This window comes from Gracilinanus agilis, chromosome 6 (assembly GCF_016433145.1).
Source record: "Gracilinanus agilis isolate LMUSP501 chromosome 6, AgileGrace, whole genome shotgun sequence".
Classification (NCBI taxonomy): domain Eukaryota; kingdom Metazoa; phylum Chordata; class Mammalia; order Didelphimorphia; family Didelphidae; genus Gracilinanus; species Gracilinanus agilis.
The window spans coordinates 246725815-246750326 of record NC_058135.1 but is presented as its reverse complement, the minus strand read 5'-3'; the positions used below and the strand labels follow the sequence as shown (position 1 = coordinate 246750326).

Genomic DNA, 24512 nt, shown 5'->3' with positions numbered 1-24512 from the left:
CGAAAGGAAGACATTAAGGAGGATCTAAAAAGGCTTCTTGGGAGAAGGTAGGACTTTAGTTTGGGACTAAAAGGAAGCTAGGAAAATCAGGAGGTGGAGATGAAAAGAATATTCCAGCTATGATGGAAGATTCTTTACAAAGGGCAGATTTATCACACTTCAAGACATTATTTTACTAGGGTAAGAAATCCCTCCACTATTGGAAACTGCAAAGCAAACCACACCTAAGCAAGTGGTTTTCATGAGTGAGGACATAAAGGATCTGTGCTCTCTTCAGTATAGCTCCTACATTTTATTTCAGTCTAGGGGACTATTTCCAGTAGATGAATCCTTTTTTTTTTTTTTTAATTTAATTTCCTCCAGATTACATGTCGATATAATTTTTTTTTTAAAACCCTTATCCTCTGTCTTAGAGTCAATACTGTGTATTGGCTCCAAGGCAGAAGAGTGGTAAGGGTAGGCAATGGGGGTCAAGTGACTTGCCCAGGGTCACACAGCTAGGAAGTGTTTGAGGTCAGATTTGAACCTAGGACCTCCCATCTCTAGGCCTGGCTCTCAGTCCACTGAGCTACCCAGCTGCCCCCTCGATATAATTTTTGATAACTGTTTTCTGACATTTTGCAATCTATGTTCTCTTCCTCCCATCCTTCTACACTCCAAAGACAGCAGGTAATAAAAGTTATATATAAGTGTTAGCATCCAGTATATATTTCCATGTTTGGCATATTATAAAAGAAGACACACATCACTTGCACTAGAGAAAAATTCATGATAGAAATAAAGTGAAGAATGATATGCTTCAATCTGCATTTTAGTGTCCGTCAGCCCCTTCTATGGTGGTGTTTAGCAGATGAATCTTAGCAGATAAGTTCTAAGGTCTTGTTGGAGGTAGGTCACATGAATTGTGCAATTACATAGCTAATAAGTACAGAACTGGGATTTGGACTCAGGTCATCCTGACTATCTGCCGTACCACACTGCCTTACTATACCTTTGACGTTTATGGTGCCTCTTCTAGCCCAACTCAGTCATCCTGGTAGCCAGACTTCTAGTATCCTGATCAGATAAGTGTGACCTAAAATCCAACATCAGTTTTTGCAGATGTTAAAATAATAGCCCTACTTGCAAATATTTAATTGGTTAACAGATTTAAGTTAGTTCTTATTTTTGTTTTTCTTCAAGAATGATCTTAGGAAGGACCCAAGAGACTTGTCATGAAAAAAGGCTATCCACTGTTACAGAAAGAATTCATGGAGTCTGAATGCAGATTTGAGGCATGCCATTTTTCACTTTATTTCCTAAATGGGTTTTTTCTTAAACCTGCGATATGTTTTCTTTCATAATGTGATATATATGGAAATATGTATTGAGTGATGGCACATGTGTAACTTCCATTGCTTGCTGCCTTGGATAACGAAGAGGGAAGGGAAAGAGAAAAAGAATTTAGATCTCAAAATGTCAGAAAACGAATACTAAAAAAACTTTGTTTCACTGTTCAATTGGAAAAAATACAATACATTTTTTTTTTTAAAGAATGACCTTAGGAGAACTGAACTACCAGCAGATGGCAGCCAAGATGAAACCAGAAGATCATGAATGAAATATAATACTAGACCTAGACTAAGAGCTGGTAAAAGCCTGGGATGTTATCTAGCCCCATATCCTTTCTGAACAGTTAAGGAAACTGAGACCCAAGAGTTTAATGGGAATATAAGCTTCTTGAAGGCACCTTTTTTGCCTTTCTTTGTAGACCCAGAACTTAGTAGAGTGCCTGACATATGATAAATGCTTCATATACAACTGGTGACTTGCCCAAGGCCATATACAGGTACTAGGTGTCAAGAGAGAGGATTTGAAAAGCAGAGCCCTCCAACTTCAGAAGCAGAGCTCTGCTCTTCTGTAATTGTAGAAAGAAATGGATTTAAACCAACAGCGCCAAATGAAAAGGGAAGCCCCAGTGACACTTCTCCCTTGCTGATGCTCCAGAAGTAACTTACCTGATCAGATCTAAAGGTTGCTCCTTATAAAACCTCAAGAAGCGAGCCCATTGTGTATAGAGGGTATACCGCTCGTTGCCATAGGTTTGATCCTTCGCTTTCTTCCAATATTGGCACTAAAAGAAGTCAACAACATGACAAAGAGAAGACAAAGCAGAAGGTAATAATGAAGTGACACACAGTTACCACAGCATAATGCCTGGAGCAAAAGCGGGATGAAGATTATAATAACCCATTCATTTAAAATGAATTCTCTGCCAAAGAGGAAGTCAGAAATGGCACAAGATAAAAGTCAATTCCTTCTCCTTTGTCTCTCTTTGGGGTTTTGGTGCCAATTATATTGTCTCTTGGAACTAGAATACCCTCCCCTTCCATCTATAACTAAATCAGCTAGGTGGTACAGTGGCTGAAGCACTGGGTCTGGGGTCAGAGAGATCTGAGTTCCAATATGGCCTCGGACACTTACTAGCTATGTGACCTGGGCAAGTCACTTCACCTCTGCTTATTTCATTGTACTCGGCTATAAAATGGGGATAATAAGAGTATGGCTGATCAAAATACACGAGCACTTTGATCATGTATGGCATTATATGCCTATGCTCAATGCTGGTCATCTATCACTTCTATACCACAGGGAAGGAGGCATGCAGCCCAAACTATTTAACAGTCACACACCATTCTGAATGTTCTTTCAAGTTCTATGTGTGCATATGTAAGTAAGTCTGCACATGTGATGTTCTACCTTCTTGAAATAATCATAGATCTTGTTTTTATACTGCTTTAAGGATAAAAGAACATTTTTATTACAAGCATCTTTTGAAAGATAGATGTGTAAGTATTTAATATCTCCATTTTAATAGACAAGGAAGAACTAAAGATTACAAAGATGAAGTGACTTGGCCAGCATCACCCAGCTAACAAGAGAGCTGGGAGTTGCCTTTCAAGTTCATTGGTCTTTCCTGGTCTATCTCCCTCAATTATAAGACTCTTGAAAGCAGGGAAGCAGGAGTCCCTCTTCTTTCTCCCCATAGTATTGGTAATACAATTATATTTCCACAATATCCACAGCAGAAATAGTCTATCTGGCTGCAGGAAATAGGCAACAAAGTGAATATATCTATTTCCAGGAACCACATTTGAAAAAAAAGATATTAACAAAGTAGAATATCTCCAAATTAGATGGCAATGCCAAAGGGGAATTGGTTTAAGGAACAATGGATTTAGCATCTAAAAGAAGACTTGAGGGTTAAGAAAAAGACATGATAATAGCTATCTTTGAAGGATGTGAAGACTTCCAAATGGAAGAGAGAGATTTAAAAAGCTTGACCTCTAAGGGCAAAACTCATAACAATATGGTTGGCAGTTGCAAAGAGGAAGACTTCAGCTCAATATTTAGTTCTTAACCATTATTGTAGTCCAGAATCAAAATGAGCTGTCCCAAGGTGTAGTGAGGGGTTAAAAAAGATGTTGGCAGACCATTCGTAAGTGATTTTGAAGAAGGAATTCCTGTTTGGAGGTGACTTGAGTCTATATAGATGGCCAATGAAGACATCTTGTGATTGCCCAAGGCCTGACTCATTCATCTCAGGCCTATTACAAGGCAGTATTGCCAATGGGGAATTCCTTTATTGCTCTTGGACCACAGTCAAATCTAGTGAGCATTTTCTCTTGCTCTGATACCAAGAAACAATCCAAATACTTTCTCTTATTCTGTAAACCACCATTCACTTTAGAAAAATCTGCCATGATTTTTAGGAGACCCTTGATTTCCCCATTTGTATTGTTTATTTCCAACATTTAAGAAGCCCCAAACTGGCAAACTGTCAGAGAATATCTACCATAATAAGAATGGCCTGATTGTTTCAGTAACTTAAAAGAGAGAAGTTTTACTACTTGGGGAAATTTTAATAGTATTGCTCTCCTCCATTTGCAAAGATGGATGGATAGGCAGCCACCCACATTTCCATGAAATTTTCTGCTTTCCACAAACTTACATATTATCTCTCTTATAAAGCAAAAGCACCACTACAGTCCCTTTAAAATTTAAGAAAGAAAAAAAATCCCATGGAATGATTAACTTCTAGGGCAGGGGATGGCAACGTATGGCTCTCGAGCCATATCTGGCTCTTTTGAGGGCTAGATATGGCTCTTTCTGCAGGAGCCATAAAGTCAATTTTTTTTTTCAGGCGCTGTTATAGGAGCGGCACTGTGAGCACTGTACAGCTCTCACTGCCAGAAAGGTTGCCGACCCCTGTTCTGGGGAGACTGTGTCCACATTTTGCTCTGAAGACCTATGAAATTTCAGGTTGCAACTGAACTTGGAAGACCATCCACCGACTTCTAAATTCCAAATGAAATAAGAGTAGTTCCATTACTATTGCCAGTCTCTGAATGCTAGGTACATCCCCAGGGATGGACTTTCTGAATTAACTCATTGTATACTATAAAAATGCCTGGTGTGAAAGATAGCAACTAAATAGCCTTTTCATCTGCAAATAGTGGTTCAGAGTCCTTAAGAACATCCTACCCTATTTTCATGTCACAGGAAAGCAGGAATACCTTTTTTTCATGTCCTGGACTGCTTTGCAAATTTGGCAAAACCCAAGGACCTCTGATCAGAATTATGTTTTCAAATGCATAGATTAAAATGTATAGGATTACAAAAGAAAGCATTTACATTTATATTTATGTATATGTATGTCTTTTTTCCCCCTTAAGAACCTCTGTTCTAAAAGTAGCAGGAAAAAGGTATGGAAGATTTGCGTGAATGGATCTAAAGTGAAGAAAGTCGCAGCAAAAAAAGAAAAAAGAAAAAATGCATAATGCCAACAATGTCAAGTGAAAAAAAAGAAAGAAAACACTGAAAAGTAGATGTTACAAATGACAAAGTGTAAGTTTGGCTCCAAAGAAGAGATATAATAAGACATCTATCTCTACTTTTCTGCAGACATGGGAGATCTATAGCTATGAAAAATTACATTTACTTTCAGATTTTTTCCCATATTGTTTAGCTTCATTTTCTTTCCCTTTTCTTCCTTTTCTTAATAAGAATGTCATTGCCTTGTGGGATGGATCTCTGTGAGGTAGGAGGGGAAGCTATTTAAAGAGAAATTTAGGTGATGTAAAAATAGGAAATATCTAAAATTACATTTTAAAAACAAAATAAGAAAACAAAATCTCCTATTTTCTTTGTATTCTTAATCCTTCTTTACAATCTAAATTTTATTTATATATTATTTTTATTTTAAAAACTCAATCCTTTCTTAAAACTAAAACCTTATTTACAATCCTTTCTTAAAATTAAAATCTTATTTACATATTATTTTTATACCTCTATATCTCTCAAATTGTCCCCCAACCCCGCCCCCCCAGGGAATAATCCCTCATAATGAAGAACAAAGAGGGAAAGCAAAGTTCAACAAACTAAAAACTGTATCAAAAAAATCATTGTGCATTGTTGAACTTCTAAAATAGGGGTTCTTAACCTTATTTTGGATCATGGATAACTTTAGTCTTTAAAAGCCTATGAACTCCTCTCATTATAATGTTTTTAAGTGAATAAAATAAAATATGTAAGACTACAAAGGAAATCAATTTTATTGAAATAAGTTGATCAAAGTATTTTTAAAAATAAATTCATGAATTCCAGGTTAAGAACTTCTAAGTTCAAAATGATTTATTTTCAAACTCTGAAACTTCAGGGTTTTCTAAGTAAGGTTTATTTTATTTTAATTTTAAACCCTTGCCTTCTGTCTTAGAATTGATACTAAGGATAAATTCTAAGGCAGAAGAGCAGTAAGGACTAGGTCATTAGGGTTAAATGACTTGCCCAGGATCACACAGCTGGGAAATACCCAAGGCCACATTTGAACCCAGGTCCTCCTGACTCCAGGCCTGCTAAGTAAAGTTTAGATGGGAACATTCAAGGATTATACTTAGTAGCATGCTTTTCCCTATAGGGCTATACTATGTTTTGGTCATTAGGCATTGAAAGAACTTTTATATATAAATGTGATATATCATTTTAAATCAAAATTGAACGTTAAAAATTTAAAGCACTTTTAATTTGCCCTTGCTGACCCTCAGAATGCTACCATCTAGAAAAGAAAAGAGAAAAAAAAACTGCCCATTTCCAGAGGACTTTCAGTTTGCAAAGTGTTCTTAAAATAATTCCCGGAAATCAGTAGTATAAGAATTGCCATTCTCATTTTTAAAGATGAGGAAATTCAGGCTCAGAAAGGGGAAGCAAACCTTGGTCAAGGTCATGCAGTTAGCACCAATAGTTGGGATTCAAACTTAAGACTCCTTCAACTTCAAGTCTAGCATTCTTTCCTTTATACTGGTGGTTCCCAAAATTTTTTGGCCTACTGCCCCCTTTCCAGAAAAAATATTACTTAGCACCCCCTGGAAATTATGAAACTATTTATTGAACTCAGAATAGAATGTAATACAAAAANGCCTTGTGGGATAGATCTCTGTGAGGTAGGAGGGGAAGCTATTTAAAGAGAAATTTAGGTGACGTAAAAATAGGAAATATCTAAAATTACATTTTAAAAACAAAATAAGAAAACAAAATCTCCTATTTTCTTTGTATTCTTAATCCTTCTTTACAATCTAAATTTTATTTATATATTATTTTTATTTTAAAAACTCAATCCTTTCTTAAAACTAAAACCTTATTTACAATCCTTTCTTAAAATTAAAATCTTATTTACATATTATTTTTATACCTCTATATCTCTCAAATTGTCCCCCAACCCCGCCCCCCCAGGGAATAATCCCTCATAATGAAGAACAAAGAGGGAAAGCAAAGTTCAACAAACTAAAAACTGTATCAAAAAAATCATTGTGCATTGTTGAACTTCTAAAATAGGGGTTCTTAACCTTATTTTGGATCATGGATAACTTTAGTCTTTAAAAGCCTATGAACTCTCATTATAATGTTTTTAAGTGAATAAAATAAAATATGTAAGACTACAAAGGAAATCAATTTTATTGAAATAAGTTGATCAAAGTATTTTTAAAAATAAATTCATGAATTCCAGGTTAAGAACTTCTAAGTTCAAAGTGATTTATTTTCAAACTCTGAAACTTCAGGGTTTTCTAAGTAAGGTTTATTTTATTTTATTTTTAAACCCTTGCCTTCTGTCTTAGAATTGATACTAAGGATAAATTCTAAGGCAGAAGAGCAGTAAGGACTAGGTCATTAGGGTTAAATGACTTGCCCAGGATCACACAGCTGGGAAATACCCAAGGCCACATTTGAACCCAGGTCCTCCTGACTCCAGGCCTGCTAAGTAAAGTTTAGATGGGAACATTCAAGGATTATACTTAGTAGCATGCTTTTCCCTATAGGGCTATACTATGTTTTGGTCATTAGGCATTGAAAGAACTTTTATATATAAATGTGATATATCATTTTAAATCAAAATTGAACGTTAAAAATTTAAAGCACTTTTAATTTGCCCTTGCTGACCCTCAGAATGCTACCATCTAGAAAAGAAAAGAGAAAAAAAAACTGCCCATTTCCAGAGGACTTTCAGTTTGCAAAGTGTTCTTAAAATAATTCCCGGAAATCAGTAGTATAAGAATTGCCATTCTCATTTTTAAAGATGAGGAAATTCAGGCTCAGAAAGGGGAAGCAAACCTTGGTCAAGGTCATGCAGTTAGCACCAATAGTTGGGATTCAAACTTAAGACTCCTTCAACTTCAAGTCTAGCATTCTTTCCTTTATACTGGTGGTTCCCAAAATTTTTTGGCCTACTGCCCCCTTTCCAGAAAAAATATTACTTAGCACCCCCTGGAAATTATGAAACTATTTATTGAACTCAGAATAGAATGTAATACAAAAAGAGTGTGGCCATCCCCCCCCCCAAGATGGCTGCAGCATCCACCAAGGGGCATTAGCACCCACTTTGGGAATCACTGCTTTATACCATCCTTTCTTTCAAAATAATCTAGTACCTCAGCACATGGATCAAAGAGCTGGGAGGCTTTAGGAATTTGTTCAGAAGTGGAAGAATTAAAGCTCTCTTCCTTCCAAAAGGTCTCCAATGGAATTCTCCAGCTCCATTAATGAACAGAAGAAATGAGCTTAGAATGTTTTGAGATCAAATCAATACTTACATCATGGAGTGGGTAAGCTGCCGAATAGGTACCATTGGTTAGTAGTCTCTTAATGCCAAATTTTTTCTTTCCTTCTTCTGTACCATAAGGGCATCGTGAGAGAATATAGTAAACCTAGAAGGCAAGCATAACAGTATCCAGTTATTCAATTAAAAATAGATTTATTAAATGCCTGCTCTGTATTGGTCACACATAGTGCTAGGAACTTAGGGAGATAGAGCTAAGTGCGAGATAAAACAAGACAAGACGAGACACATAAAAGGAATTATAATATAAAAAAACATAACTAACAGAAGTCGAATAAGTGAATGATTGATTGTTTGATCATTGCAATATCCCTCTAAGGTCACTACTGATATTTCTCAATCCATCCTACCAATAGGGAAACTGAGGCTCAGCAAAGGTAAATAATTTGACCATAATAATTGTAGGGGGTGGAATTCAAATTCATATCTCCTGATTCTATGTTCAACATTCTTTCCATTATGCTACTTTGTCTCTCAAAGATAAAAATATAAATCATGTGAAAAAATAACATTTCTGCTCAATCCAAGAGGTGGCAGAAAGATTCACATAAGAGTTGTCATTTAAGATGGGCTTTAAAGGATGCCAACATGGGGAAATTCTAGAAACAAAGAAGCTAAACAAAGGCATGAGTGAATTTGAGAGACAACAAATAGAACATTGTATAAACAGGGTAAAGAATGGAGAGAAGAGTGAGATCAAAATGGTGGAAGACTTTGAAAGGTGAAGTAAGAAGCCTGAATGTCTTTTAGTAGATACCATGAAGAGTTTTTCAAAGGTTTTAGGTAGAGGCACAGCCTGATCAGAACTGGGCTTTAAGAAGATTGCATTGTCACTGGTATGAAAGATAGATGGAAGGCAGGAGGGCTTAGAGAAAAAGAAACCTGCTAAGAGGGTGGTGGAAATGAAAAGGAAACTATTGATGAAGGAGATATTGCAAGGAGACAATCAATAGGACTTGGATAAAAATTGTAAAATGCTGAAAATATTTGTTCTAAGGAAAAATTCATAACAATTACACCATCTAAAAATGGAATTGTGGAGGAAATTTAGGAAGTAAAGAAGCAAAATGTTATCAATAAAATGCATTTAAAATTAATGAATGAAAATGTAATGGGCTGCCTTTAGATGTAGAGTTATGATTCATTAGAGATCTTCAAGTAAATTGTGGACATCCATTTGTATGGGGTAGTTGTTTATGTTGTGGAGAGGAATTCTTGTTCAAGTAGGGGTTAGACTCAATGGCTTTTAAGGTCCCTTCCATTATGACATTCTCTTGGGGAGAGAAGAACAGCACGTGCCTGGTGAGAGAAAGAATCAAGCACTTTATACGTTCCACATGCTTTGGTGGAAGTGAATTTTTTTCATAAGACTATGGAGGGCAGTTTTCTCATAATCAGCCACGGTAATGGATGGGAACAACAGATTGGATTATCCTTTTGCAGTTTGGAAAATGTCATGAAATAATATCTTCAGCACAACTTTATCTTTCTATGTACAGCTGACCCATTTGCTTACTGACATTATCAGATGTTCCTTGAGTATAGAGCAGCTGGACAGAGGGAATAACCAGGCCAGATGCATGTGGGGGTGGTGGGAAAAACTCAGCAAACTCATTAAAAAACGATTATTAAATGATTATTCACAATGGAGGTAATCCGCAGGCAGATGACAGAGATATATCAGAATGTCCAAGAAAAAAATGCTACCACACACAAATAAGCCTGAAGTTATGCACTGAGAAATGGTAGTTCCTTGTTCCTATTCTTAGAAAAGATTTCAGTTCAGTAAATATTTATTGCATGACAAATCACACTGTAGAAGTGAGGTATAGAATGGTCATTAAAAGAAAGGCATAAGGGGGCAGCTGGGTAGCTCAGTGGATTGAGAGTCAGGCCTAGAGACGGGGAGGTTCTGGGTTCAAATCCGACCTCAGACACTTCCCAGCTGTGTGACCCTGGGCAAGTCACTTGACCCCCATTGCCCACCCTTACCACTCTTCCACCATTAAAACAATACACAGAAGTTAAGGGTTTAAAAAAAAAAAGGCATAGTAAGAAAAAATAGGGGCCACTTAGGGAAACTTATGGGATAATTTAGTTCTATAACACTCTGTAGTGTGAGTGGTAGGCAACTGGTAGACAGACAACCTTGATATTCCATGGATATCCCTGTAATCAAACAATTGGTAAGTATTTATTAAGTACCAACTGTATAGGCACTAAGCTAGATGCAAGAAGAGAAATCAAGACTGGACCTGTGTTTTTATTGACATAAGAGAAGTCCTGAGTGAGAAGCTCCTCTACTAATGCAGGATGGCACATCTTCTGCAACTTAAAGTTTTAACAATTTTTCTGGAACAGAAATAACAGAAGTGACTTGCTCAGAGTCACACAACCAGTATGTGTCCAAGGCAGGAAAAGAATCCAGGTCCCTCTTTAGTTCAAGACTGGATATTTATTCACTATTCAATACAATCTCTCAAATGCTGAGGATATAAAGACAAAAAGAAAACAGTCTCTGCTTTCCAGAAACTTACATTTTACCAAATGTAAAGCATTTCTAAAGATCCTTCCAGATGCAATTCTCTTGGGTTTCCAAGGAGATACCATTATAGAAAGATTTCTGGGCCTTTTTGGCGCTTGAATGAATGGGGAAGCAGGGAAGTAGAGAGAGGCGATAGACTCAGAAGAATGTTAGGAAGGTCTAGGATGACAGTGGATGAGCCTCAATGGAAAATTGATGGGAATATGTGGTCAAGAACTGCACAGGATGGATGGACATGGATGGCTTGGCAGCTGTATTTTTGGAGTTCATGTGCAAGACACTGCTAGGCACCAAAACACAGAACAAAACAGGGAAAACGAATGTTCTGGGACATTATTTTTAAGATGGGAACAAAAAAGTCTTAAAGGAACTTACCTTCTAAAAAGAGGAGGGAAGTGACATTTTCACTGATGAATACAAGATAGTTTGAGAAGAGAGAAGACTGAACTGGACATAGTATTTGGAAGACCTCCGGCCACAATGCTCCCACTTGTCAGGTCTGAGCTTATGGTAGGTTAAGATGGAGAACACGAAAGATAGTAGCTGAGGGTATCTGACCGAGTTCTAAATCTTTCTGGGAGCAGCCGAATGATTCAGATGCACAAACTGAGGAGATGATCTAGGGATCTAGGGATGCAACCTGAGACTGAGATTTCATTAGGTGTCACTTGACTAGACCATGAGAAAAGCCCAGGAAAATTCAGTAAGTGTGTGATTCAGCTCCTGACCCTCTTCCCTTTGAATCACTCACTACCAGGTGTGAAATCTGCCCATCTGGGGCAAAGTGAGGCAGCATTCACTTCCACATGGGGCACAAGAGGCAACAGTCGGGTGGATTGACTAGCTGGGAGAGCTTCTGAAAATTAGGATGTCTTTTTAAATGTAGGCTGCATTTTGACCTCATTCTTCTTTTCGAAATATGCCCGTGGGGTTTCCTCAGAGGAAAGGCACGATGGGTGCCATATACCAGAACGATAGTTCTCAGGTAGAAGCTGGGAGATCCAGTTTCAAGTCCCAGCCATCCTACTCACTGTGTGATTTGTTACCGCACTACGGAAGCCAGAATAGTTGAATCAGGAGGAAGGCAAGATACTGGCTGCCTGGCAATAGCCTGAGAGATTATGCCACCTCTTTCTTACTCAAGTGTTATCTATGAACAGCAGACACAAGTACGGAAAGCAGAAGTTCTGGGCTGGTATTTGCAATGCTAGATACTCTCCCTTCTTATGGCCACAGAAGGAAGAGAGAGAGGAAGGAGAGAGACACAGTATCACTCTGGCGGTAGCGGGGGGGCTTGGTTTCTGGGTGGTTTTTCTTGAATGTCAATGTTCCTGTTTCGATACACTATGTAAGCTCTTGGGAAGTGTATAAGACAGTGCTGCGAGCTTCCTGAGGTTTTGGGTGCAGAGAACAAGAACATGGAATGAGCTCACAATAAGGAGTTTGTCAACATTGGCTGGATTCTTGAAAATGCTTTCTAGGTCCTCTCTGATTCTCAAAGACATGCATATAGGAGAGAGGTTAAAAGATGCTGGCAGGGTAGAGATAGGTGGCTCAGTGGAGAGACTACCCAGACCTGGAGTTGGGAGGATCTGGGGTCAAATCTGACCTCTGACGCCTCCTAGCTATGTGTGTGACACTCTGGAAAAAGTCACTTAACCTCAACTGCCTGCCTCCTACTGTTCTTCTGCCTTGGAATCAATACTTGTATTGATTCTAAGACAGAAGGTAAGGGTTTAAAAGAAAAAAGATACTGGGAATACTGAACACATTTCTTATAGTTTCTCAATGCTCTAAAATGCCTATGAAAATATAAGTAATAGTTCTTCAGAATCCTCAGAAGACTATGGTAAAAGCCAAATGATGTAACACATGTGGTTTTTTTTTTTTTTTGGTTGTTGTTTTTTAAACCCTTACTTTCCATCTTGGAGTCAATACTGTGTATTGGCTCCAAGGCAGAAGAGTGGTAAGGGTAGGCAATGGGGGTCAAATGACTTGCCCAGGGTGACATAGCTGGGAAGTGTCTGAGACCAGATTTGAACCTAGGACCTCCCGTCTCTAGGCCTGGCTCTCCATCCACTGAGCTACCCAGCTATCCCCTTGATGCAACACATGTTAAAGTGATTTAGAAAGAGCAAAAGCACCATCCATATGTATACATACAAGTTACAAAGGAATAATAATTTACAAAGTCCTAGCACTTGGGAAAAAGGATTATGGGGGGAAAGTTGCTGTATCACTGACCATGAAAGGAAAAACAGGTATTATTGTCCCTCTGCAAAGAGAGAAAACCCCTAGAGATCTTAACCCTAAAATGACTTCAATTTGGGACACCTAGTATTAAATAACTGGAATGGGACAATATGGTATAATGCAGAGAGATCCAACCCTGGCTTCAGGAAAACTGATTCAAGTCCTACTTCTGACACAAAATATTTGTGTGACCATAAAGAGGTCACTTCATCTCTCAGTGTGCCCAGGCAATACTCAAAGATGATTTACACGTAAGATGACAACATGTATCAATAGAGGGACTATCCACACCAAGAGCATCTTAGATTGATAAAACCAATTATTCCACCCTCTCTCCCCACCAAAAAGGAAAGACATAAAGGGAAGTGAGCGTCCCCAGAGATTCATTAATCGCACTTATCTTTCTCATCTAGGATCTATTAGACTGTCAGCTCTTTGAGAGAAAGGATTATATTGTCCAGCATGGTGCCAGTTCTTAATAAATATCTGTCGAAGAGGGGCAGTTAAGCGGTTCACTAGATAGGGAGCCAGACCTGAAGATGGGAGCTCTTAAGTTCAAATCTGGCCTCAGACATTCCCTAGTTTTGTGACTCTGGACAAGTCCCTTAACCCCTATTGCCTAACCCTTATGACTCCTCTGCCTTGGAACTGATACTTAGCATTGATTCTAAGATGGAAGGTAAAGGTTTTTGTTTTTTAATTAAAAAAATAAATGTTTGTTGAATTATATTTCAAAAGAATTCTGAGTTCCAATCCAGCAATCAAGACAGCTCAGAGACTGGTGAGAAATTTGGTTAATTATTTATTTTCAGAATCCACACTGGTTCCAGGCATTGCATCTCCCTCAATAACATAGTCAGCAAATATCACCTGGTCCATTTAGCAATGGAAATGGAATGCTCTCTTTAGAGAGAGTTTTCTCCACCTGGGGGACACAATGTGCTGACACACTTACTTGACAACGTGCAAGTAAGTGATGGAGTCTTTGGCGCTTAGAAACAAAGGATGAGGGCAACTAGGTGGCTCAGTGGATAGAGTGCCAGGCCTGGAGATGGGAAGTCCTGGGCTCAAATCTGGCCCCAAACATTTCCTAGCTGGGTAACCACAGGCAAGTCACCTAACCTCAATTGCCTAGGCTCTGCTGTTGTTCTTGCCTTGGCACTGACACTTCATATTGATTCTAAGATAGAGGGTAAGGGTTTAAAAAAAAAAAGGAATGGGTTGGACTAGATGGCCTCTGAGATGCCTTCCAGCTTTAGGTCTCCCATCCCTATGGCCTAAGATCCTGATCTTCAGACAAAAGATGACTAATCTATCACTAAGCTGGCACTGAAAGTATTTCCTACTTGGTGACATTGGCTAGGTTTTCTACCCGTGACATGATCATGAGGCTGAGGTCATCTAGTCCCATCCAGAGTTGGGTTTGATTCATAATATCAATTACTGGGTTAAAAAAAGATGTCCTCTTCCTGAAAAGCTTAAATTTCTGTAACTGTTTTCAGCTAGGGGCAGCTGGGTGGTATAGGAGCTTGAGTGCCAGTCCTGGAATCAAGAAGATTCATTTTCCTGAGTTCAAATTGGGCTCCAGACACTAGCTAGGTGACCTTGGGCAAGTCACGTAACCTTATTTGCCTCAGTTTCTGTAAAATGAGCTGGAGAAAGAAATGACAAACCACTCCAGGATCTCTGCCAAGAAAACTACAAAAGTGCTCTCGAAGAGTTGGATACGAATGAAAAAATGAATGAACAACAAAGAGTATGACTGTCTTCAGCAGAGCTCAAGAAGGCGAGTTGCCTAGTCACCATGACTTCTAGCCACAATGACACATCAACTAGCATTTTTAGTATTATCATACTCCAAACCACAGAGGTTACACTTTGGTTCACTCTTTAGCTCATGCATATTTGCTTTCTGCTATGAAGATAAACTTGAATAGATAGTCTGGGTACCATGGCTCTATGCACATAGCAATGAGAACTCTTTCAGATTCTCAGGTACCATAATACCTTCTCTAGATGAGGCTTCAGGTCCTCTTCCTTTGCACATCTGAGGGTGGGGAGGCAGGGCTTCTTGTGCATTTACCTGGGAAATATTCTGAATCATAAACTATTATGCTCTATGGCCTCAAGATTCTATTAGAGTATATAGCCTAAGGAGAGCAGGGACAGAGAGAAAGATCTCCTATAAACTAAATTAATTTCATAGCAGCCCTTTTGGGGAGAGCAAAACAAAACTGGAAACAGAGTAGGTGGCCCATCAACAAGGGAGTAGATGAAAAACTATGGAATCTGAGAGTTAGGAAATATTATTGTGCTCTCTACACTATGCCATATTCCCCACCTCCAGCTATTTAATACTAAATGTCCCAAACTTAAGTCATTTTAGGGTTAAGATCTCTAGGAATTTTATCTTTGCAGAGGAACAATAATACCTTTTTTCCTTTCATAGTCAGTGATACAGCAACGTTCCCCCCATAACTTATTAAACAAGAAATAATGAATGGGATGTCTTCAGACAAACATGAGGAAACATAGATGAATTAATAGAATAAAGAAATTACAGCAGCACCAAGAAAGCAATATACAGATGATCTATAACCATCTAACGGTAAACAACACTAAGAAGTAGTAAAATCTAGATTAGATGAAATGACTAACATTCCTTCTAGACAGGAAAGAGCTCGCCTCCTGCTCTTGGCACAGAGGGGCTGAAGGTGGAATCCATTGTCATGTCACCCAATCTTGGACCGGTTTATTTTGCTTATTAACTTTTCTTTGTTTCGATGGTCCTGGGCATTTTCTCTGATTGTCCCCCATGCTGGCAATGCTCTCCCTCCAGCTCTGACTACTCACTTCCCTGGCTTCCAACTAAAAACCTTCCTTCTACAGGAAGCCTTCCTCAACCCCTCTCAATTCCTGCGCCTCCTCTCCTGTTTGCACGTTGTCTGCCCCGCTAGATTACAAGCTCTGAGGCCACTGTCTTTTGTCTCCTCTTGTATACCCAGGACATGGCAGCCAGAGTGCATGCTTCATAAACAAACGCTGATTAATGGGCATTCATTTGGTTACTAAATTGGGTGGGGGGAGAGAGAGCTGATCAGTCCCAAAGAAAGTGCGTACGGAGAACTCTAGACTCGACTGCCTTAAGGTTCAGCCTGAAATCATGTACATCCACACGGCCCAGCGCTGCCCGACAGCCCCTTATCATCTAAGCACACGCACACTGGTGGGGACGTCCCATTTGGAGGGAGAAGCCTAGAGAGTGTCTACCTACAATTCTATTTCTCACTGATGGTGAGAAAAAGGTGTTCTCATCTTCGATGAGGAAGAGCTCCTGCCTCTGCTTGCTGAATGGGGCTGTGAAGTAGTCCGGCTCGGGGTTTATCACGTTCTTTGGGAGCCGGAAAGGCTCAAACATAAACTCAAAGGGATTCTCGCTGGCTGGGGGAATGTCATTCTCACGAATGGGCATCTTTATGTTCAGCACTTCTGCGTAGGTGGTCAGCACCTCCCAAGGGGCATGGATCTTGACAAAGTAAGTTCGCCCATCCTCGGAGTCCTAAAAGGGAGAAGAAACAGTGAAATTAAACATGCTGGGACCAAAACAAAGCAAAGCACAGCTTTTTTCTTTCACCTTGTTCTTAGGACAAAGGCATGAGACATAAAAGTAAGCCATGTTCTACACTTAAAAGCCAGCCAAACGAAAAAGACTTCGAGGGTATGATTTGAGGTTAAGTAAAACATTCAGGATGATTGCTTGCGTTTTTAGAGAAGTGGTATGTTGCCATCAGAAACGTACTGTACCGGCAGTCAGGAGAACCTGGGTCCAAATACTACCTCTGACGCTTACTCGCTTGTGACTAATCAAGTCATTTGTCTTCTCCCAGCCTCAGTGCCTTCATCTGTAAAAGACTGACATCATCTACCTCCCCCCGTTGGTCTGTAGAGCCAGTTGTTGGCATTCTCCTCTTCAGATTTTCCTTCAGAACTCCGAGCTCACTTTGTGAGGATCACGGCTGCCCTCAACTGTGCATACAATGTGCCTCCTTCATAGAATGTCAGTTCAATGAGGGCAGGGAGCATTTTGCTTTGAATCTCCATTATAACCAGAGCCTGTCGCAGCTCCGTGACTGGGAAATAAAGACCAACTTATCCCCAAAAGGACACTAGAAGGCAACAAGATGATGCCGTGAATAGAGCTACGCCTAGAGTCAAGAAGACCCAAGCTCAAACCTGATGTCAGAGACTTACCAGCTGTGTGTCCCTGGGTAAAGCACTTAACTTCTATCTGTCTTGTTTTCCTCAACTATAAGATGTAGATAATAATTGCATCCACTTCATAATGTTGTTGTAAGAACCAAATGAAATAATGTCTGTAAAGCACTTAGCCAAGGACCTGGCTCATAATAAGTACTCAATGAATGCTTGTTCCCGTCCTCCTTCCCTACAGATAAGTAGGATTTTTTAATTCCAAAGAATTTAAGTCACAGGTCATCCGAAAGGCAATGGAGTGATATATGGCATTGGTTAGGCTACCAGGAGTAATTTCAGAGGGAAAAAAGGTATACATGATTATCAAAGAAATATATGACTGGAAAATAAAGTAAACTGTCCATGAAGGCAATATGATGGATCCCAGACTGATGGATTATCTGGGAACGTCACTGGTAATAATGTAATAAAAAGGAACAGAAGATGGGGTCTTAACCAGGGGGTATGTGAACTTTTTTAAAATTTGGAAACTGTATTTCAATACAATCCATTTCTTTCATGTAATCCAATGGATTTTAATCTATGCATTTAAAAACATAATTCTGAGAAAGAGTCCATAGTCTTCACCAGATTGACCAAGGAGTCCATGGCATTAAAAAAAGCTAAGAACTCTTCCTATAGATAGACAAAGGGACCTACCATATTGGATAGGATCCTAGGGAAAGTTCACTGGAAAACACCATCAAAGCTTATGCAGACTGAGAAAGCCCAGAGGATGATTTTTCCACTGTTAAAGGGCATTCCCATATTGGTAAAACCAGTTCTATTAAAGTGTCCCCAATGTATCGAATTGGTGCTTAATTACTGTTCCTGACAAATTGTCTTACTTAAGTTGTAAAGTTAAAGTGCTGTTTTATTTTGAACTCTTATTATTAATGTTTTATGGCTACAATTCTGGGCAACTTGATTAAATATGCATTAAGCACCTAGTAAGCTTAGGGCCCTAGACTTGGCACAGGGGATACAAAGATTAAATGATGAAAGTTTCAAGTCTCTCTTCTTCCCTTCAGTATTTGGATGGTCCCCCCTTTTTCTATCTATTAGGGAGTCTAGTAAGAAGGATGCAACATGTACACCAGTGATTCCCAAAGTAGGCTCCACCGCCCCCTGGTGGGTGCTACAGTGATCCAGGGAGGTGGTGATGGCCACAGGTGCATTTATCTTTCCTATTAATTGCTATTAAAATTTAAAAAAATTAATTTCCAGGGGGCTAAGTAATATTTTTTCTGGAAAGGGGGCGGTAGGCCAAGAAAGTTTGGGAACCACTGATGTACACTGATAATTATGATACAAAATAGGGTAGAATAGGGGAAAGTCAGAGACTCATACAACGTAGTCTGGGAAAATTTAATTAGAGGGACAGTATTTCCAGCTCTAAGAAGTGGGAAGGCTTGATGGAAAAGGTGTCACTTTGAGCTGAGTTCCAAAAGAAAATAAATATCTGTAGAATGTCTTCTATATGTTTAGCACTGTTGGGCACTAGGGTAATTAGAAAAATATAAGACATTCTCCCCATCTTCAAGGATATTGCTACTTAATTGGGAAGAAAGGATAACTTGAAGAGAAACAGTTAAGTATAATGGAAAGATCACTGGAAATGAAACTGGAGTCAGGAGACTAGGTTCAAGTCCCAGTTTACTAGTGGGGTGACTTTAGGTAAATAACATTTCTATTTTGAGCCTTTATTTTCTCATCTTTCAAATCAAATTATAATACATATTTCCTTCCTCAAAGGGGTTCTACCATGAAAACATTTTGTTAATCCTAAAGTATGTAAATGCATTATCACTGTTATAATGATATTCTAAATTCTGTATTCTAACCCAAGTACTAGAAGAACTCAGAGGATGAAAGGGAAAGACCAGTGTGGGTCAATACAGCCAAGGTAGATTTCGATAAAGTGATAAACTTTGAGTTCAGCCTTAAAAGATGAATAGAATTTTTAAGATAGCAAAGTCAAGGAAATATGAATGAAAGTTCGGAGGCAGAAATAAACTTGGCATATTTAAGGAATGGTAGGATAGAGATATTTCCCTGATTGGACTTTGGAATTGGTAGAATGAGTAGTGGGAAGCAGGCAGAGTAGGAGACAAACCATGTAAGTCCTTGAAATAAAGCAAGACTGAGGCATTTACACTTAGTACATAGAGCCAAACTTCTATACCCTCAGCGTGGCACACTGAGAATCCTACCTAGGAAAGCTGGTCTTCTTTTACCGACTTCTCAGTTGGTAATGTTGGAGAAGCAGGGCTCCCATCCCAAAGTACAGTATCTCCATCATTCCAAATTTCCAATTTCCAAATTCCAATAAAAGAGTAGCAATAATAAGAAGAACCAAAATTCACATTTCTATAAGCACTTCATTGTTTGCAAAGTACCTTTCTCCCAAGAAGATGAAAGATGCAGAATCAGTTATTTTGCCCAACATACTGAGGAAGGAAAGATGAGGTCCAAGGAAGCCTGGCGCTTCGCCCAGAGTCTCACAGCTCAGAAATGTAGGGGTTAGGCCTGGAAGTCAAGGACTCCCAACTCTGAGGCTGCTGGGGAACCCCGCTTTTAGTTTTTGTTTCAGATGAACCTTGCCAAAGAGGGGAAGTAAGGGCACTAACAATCATATTTACCTTTTTGTCTTCTGTTTCTAATTCCAGGCCAGACTTCAAGAGATTGTTTTCAAATTCCCTTCTTCTTTCCTACAGAGACGAAAGGAGTCATGATGGAGATGTCATCAGCATCATGTTGGCTCAATAAAATATATAAGCACACTACGTGAAATTTGTATATGTTGAAACACCTAGGGCTTCTACTTAGTTGAACACAGGCTTTGTTTCTTCTTTTTAATACTAATATTTGTTTTTAATGGAATCTTCTTAAATAATATGCAAGTAAACAACCATAACATAGATACATAAATATAAGCAAAGACTCATTTTGACTTCTACACTGTAACATACTCAAGAGATTGGATTTACAAACCATAAAATGTCTAAAATATTTTTAAAAAGTCAAATTGAAAGAAATTCATATTCTTTCTCTTTCCCTCTGCTTCTCTCGCTCCTTGCTCCCCTCTCAAAATTGCTTCTATTTCTTTCTCTTAGGGAAGAATAGAAATAATATATTCAAAATTTGAATAAGATTTCTTCATCTGTGATTCTTAAATATAGCAACATGTTTTAATTCTCTAATAAGAACATCAAATCCTAATACTCTATACATGCCAGGATGAAATACTTGCCAGTAGGGGGATTTAATTCGATTCAAACAAACATTTACAAAATGCCTACTGGATGTAAACAGAGCAACTCACCTGGGAAAAGTCCAAAGAAATACAAAAAGCAGTTCTCTGACTGGTCTAGAGTTATTTGTTCGATTATGTTCACCCTGATTCCCCATTCCCTCCCTCAATTGAAGTAAAAGGGAATTAGGCAAGAATATGAGCATGTTGGACTAAGCATGATTCATGATTATATGGGATAAATTTTATAATGGAGGATCTCACACTGTAATCTACACTGGCTTAGGAAGTTTTTGACAACATCTTGAAATGGGTTGACTGATATTATTAAAGGAAACAACAATACCTTAAATGTGCTGCATTCCAAAAAATGAGTTATGTTTCACAATATATTCTTTTTTTTTCAAACCCTTACCTTCCATCTTAGAGTCAATACTGTGTATTGGCTCCAAGGCGGAAGAGTGGTAAGGGTAGGCAATAGGGGTCAAGTGACTTGCCCAGGGTCACACAGCTAGGAAGTGTCTGAGGCCAAATTCGAACCCAGGACCTCCCATCTCTAGGTCTGGTTCTCAATGAACTGAGCTACCCAGCTGCTCTCCACAATATATTCTTATCATTATATAAGTAAAAGTCCTATAATAATGCTTAAAATAATATCAGTTATCTACAAAAAGATAAACTGTTCCCATGAACATAATTCTCCTGTTGATGACCTCACTTGCTTGTAAATCAAAATTAGTATTAATGTTTAACTTACCTAATTATCCTTTATTAACATCCTCCACCCAGTTAAAAAAAAAGTGGCAGGCTAATTATATCTGTTGTCTTGAATCAAATTTCAAAATAAAAGAGAAGTAACATGGGTATAGTTATGGGACCCTAGACTTAAGAGTCAGGGTCATGAAGATCCGGGTTCAAATCCTGCCTGAAATACATACTACCCCAGGTAACTTCTGTGGTCCTCAGTTTACCTGTAAAATGAGTCAAGATTCAATGGTCTCTAATGTCACTTTCAGCTCAAACATCTTTAACCCCGTGAACAACATTAAGAATGTATTTACCTTTATATGTGTACTGTTCCTTAACAGATTGTAAACCCTCAGATGGTAAAGACCTTTGCATTTTTATCTTTGACTTCTCTATACAATGCCTAATACACAATAGGAACTCAATATGTTTGTTGATGGATTGAATGATCAAAGATATGGTTGGAGAAATTGAAAGCTGGTTATTAGAAGAAATAAATACAACATTACAAAAAATTTACATGTTGGCTTTTAATTTGGATTCATTTATTTTAGATTTACTTTAGATTCGAACATGAATATGAACAACTTAATTGGTTTGTGTCTGCATTCCTCATATAACCAGTGACAATGAGAGAATAATAACAGCTTTTAATGCTATTTCATGTATGACTTTTTTTCAGTCATGTATCCCCTTTAGAAATCTGATAAAGTCTATAGACTCTCTTCTCAGAATAATTTAAATATATAAAACAAAATCCAAAGACTTACAAAGGAAACCAAAGACTCATGCCCATCTAAGACATGGATCCCTTATTAGAGAATATTTATTTTACCACATTAAACAATTTTAAAAGGAATAAGGAGTTTTAATTTCATTAGCATAGAGAACTCCAAGAAATAGAAATTTCTTTTACCAATGTGGAATGACACCTTCTCTGCAAATTTCAGCATTATGAGTTGTCTGTTGAACTAAGTAGTTAAGGGATTTACCCAGGGCATCACAACCAATATGTGTCTAAGGTGGGGCTTGAATTCAGGTCCTTCTGACTCTTAAAGTCAACTCCCTATCCACCACACCACACAAAAATCAACCCTTTCAAAATAATGCTAAGTGAAAACTAATCACTCACTTGGCAAATCTAAGAATTCTAAGAGTAAAGTGATCCCTCAAGAAGTAAAAAGATCAAGCTTAAACTCTCTAGAATAAAACCAAAATTTCCATCACTAGGCTCTTCATTTTAAAAATCAACATTGCTGCTTAAAAAAAAAAAGGGGGGGGAGCAATTACTTCCCCAGAGCTACATAGATAGTCATTACAAAACTGCAGTAAGAAATGTCTTCGCTGAAACTATTCTTAGCTCATATAACTACCAAGACTGAACTGATGAAAAGAAGAGAGAGAAGAGAAGAGAAGAGAAGAGAAGAGAAGAGAAGAGAAGAGAAGAGAAGAGAAGAGAAGAAGAGAAAAAAGAGGAGAGAAGGGAAGTGCTTATGATTATCAGCCCCAGACTGGACCTTTCTCTTTTTCCACATTTAAACAATCAAATCTACAAATGCTACTTAACCTGATCTGAGCCTAATTTCTTCTTTTTGAAAAACAAGGGAGTTGAACTTGGTAATTTCCAAAGTTCCCTTCCTGATCTTACACAGCACAATCCATCATCTAGGCTGACCTAGTTGTAAGCTATCAGTCGCAAGTCAAAGAAGCCATTTCCCCTTGTTCTACGTCTCTGAGCACATCATCAGGCTCATACTGGTAAAGGTGTCATTATATTTCTTAACACATCAAGACAATCATCCATCTTTCCTGTACTCTTTCTACTTCCCCACTGTTCAAGACTGCCGGGGAAAGAATGTACTGATTGAGAAGAACAAGGTTTTCTTGACATTCTCTTCCAAACTTAAATAGTTCTTTTTCTTTTGCCTGTTAGTCAGAATGAATGGGTGAACGTCAGTCAGGATGTGTGTCTATATGACTAGCATATATTGAAAGGCTAAGAATATTTATTTATCAAAAATTCTTACAGATATACCTGGAGCTGGATTTAATTAGATGGATTTAATTAAGTGACTTCATTGGTGTGGTCAGAATTATTTGCTTTAACAAATGAAGAGAAATTAAATTCTTAGTGGAAATCATAAAAGTGCAAAGGGACCTTGATCAGCCAGACATATATTTGCATTAAACAAAAGTGGAAATTGAGGCTAAGAAAGGGAAATGGAAGACCACCAAGGTCAAACAAGGTGACTTGCTTGATATCATACTTTTGTTGTGTTCCTCAGTTGTGTCTGACTCTTCATGACCCTCATTTGGGGTTTTCTTGGCAATGACACTACAGTAGTTTGCCATTTCCTTCCCTTGTACCAGTCTTGCACCAAGTGTAGAGCACATAGCTTCTTGTGCAGTAGGAGCTTTGGGCAGAGAAGACACAGACTAAACTAAGCCCACCCCTGCTCTTACCCCCGTTCCATGCCTGCTCCACTTGCTCCTGGTGATTTGGGGACAATAAAGCCAAGCAACAGCCCCAAACTGTGGACAAGACCACTATTGCAATATTTATATATTTCTTAATAACTTTAACATGTATAAAACTATACTATTATTTTCTACTAGAACGCTAGTAAGTCAATGTCATTATCATCATCTTCATTTTATAGTTGAGGAAACTGAAGCAGACAAAAGCTAACTGACCTTGCCCAGGGTCGTACAGCTAATATGTCTGAGGCAGGATATGAATTCAGGTCTTTCTGATTCTAGGCTTAGTGCTTAATCCATAGTGACACCTAGCTGCCTATTAGTGGCTCCAGGAATATTTCTTCTTCATTTCTGGGGTAAAGCATCTAATAGAGAGAATGTAATAATATCATATCATAATACATTATATTAAATTATTATATATTCTATATATCTTATTTTATAATTATTCTATGTATCATAATATAATGCTATATATTATATTATGCTCTAACATGTAAGAATTAAAATTTAGTTATTAGCTATATATTAAAATTATGTGGCCGCCAGGAATCAACAATTCAGGTTGATTCCGTAATTAAATCAGACCCAAGTCAGAATCGGGTTGAGGAGTTTATTTACAATCAGGTAGGTAAAGTAGGGATAAAGAGAAGAGGGAGGTTAGAAGTCTAAATAAATGAAGCTGTAAGCCGCAAGGCCCAACAGCCGGATAGGCAGAGTTTAGAATTGGCCAACTAGGCCAAGGAAGCCAGCCTAACTTACCCACGTGACAATACAGAGTGTAATCTGTCTGTGGTCTCAGGAGATGCTTCTTCTTCCAGTTCCAGACGCCAACT

At 38.3% G+C, this 24512-nt stretch overlaps 1 protein-coding gene across 1 annotated transcript in view; it reads right to left on the bottom strand.

The window, feature by feature from the left end:
- The window catches only part of ANO5 (anoctamin 5), a 79110-nt gene that overhangs the window by 37372 nt on the left and 17226 nt on the right, over positions 1-24512 (bottom strand). The window contains exons 2-5 of the mRNA XM_044681838.1: positions 19841-19909; positions 16222-16506; positions 8124-8237; positions 1998-2113 (exon numbers count right to left, since the gene is read on the bottom strand). Of these exons, the coding sequence (XP_044537773.1) occupies positions 1998-2113; positions 8124-8237; positions 16222-16506; positions 19841-19909 (584 nt within the window). The remainder of the gene's footprint in view (positions 1-1997; positions 2114-8123; positions 8238-16221; positions 16507-19840; positions 19910-24512) is intronic.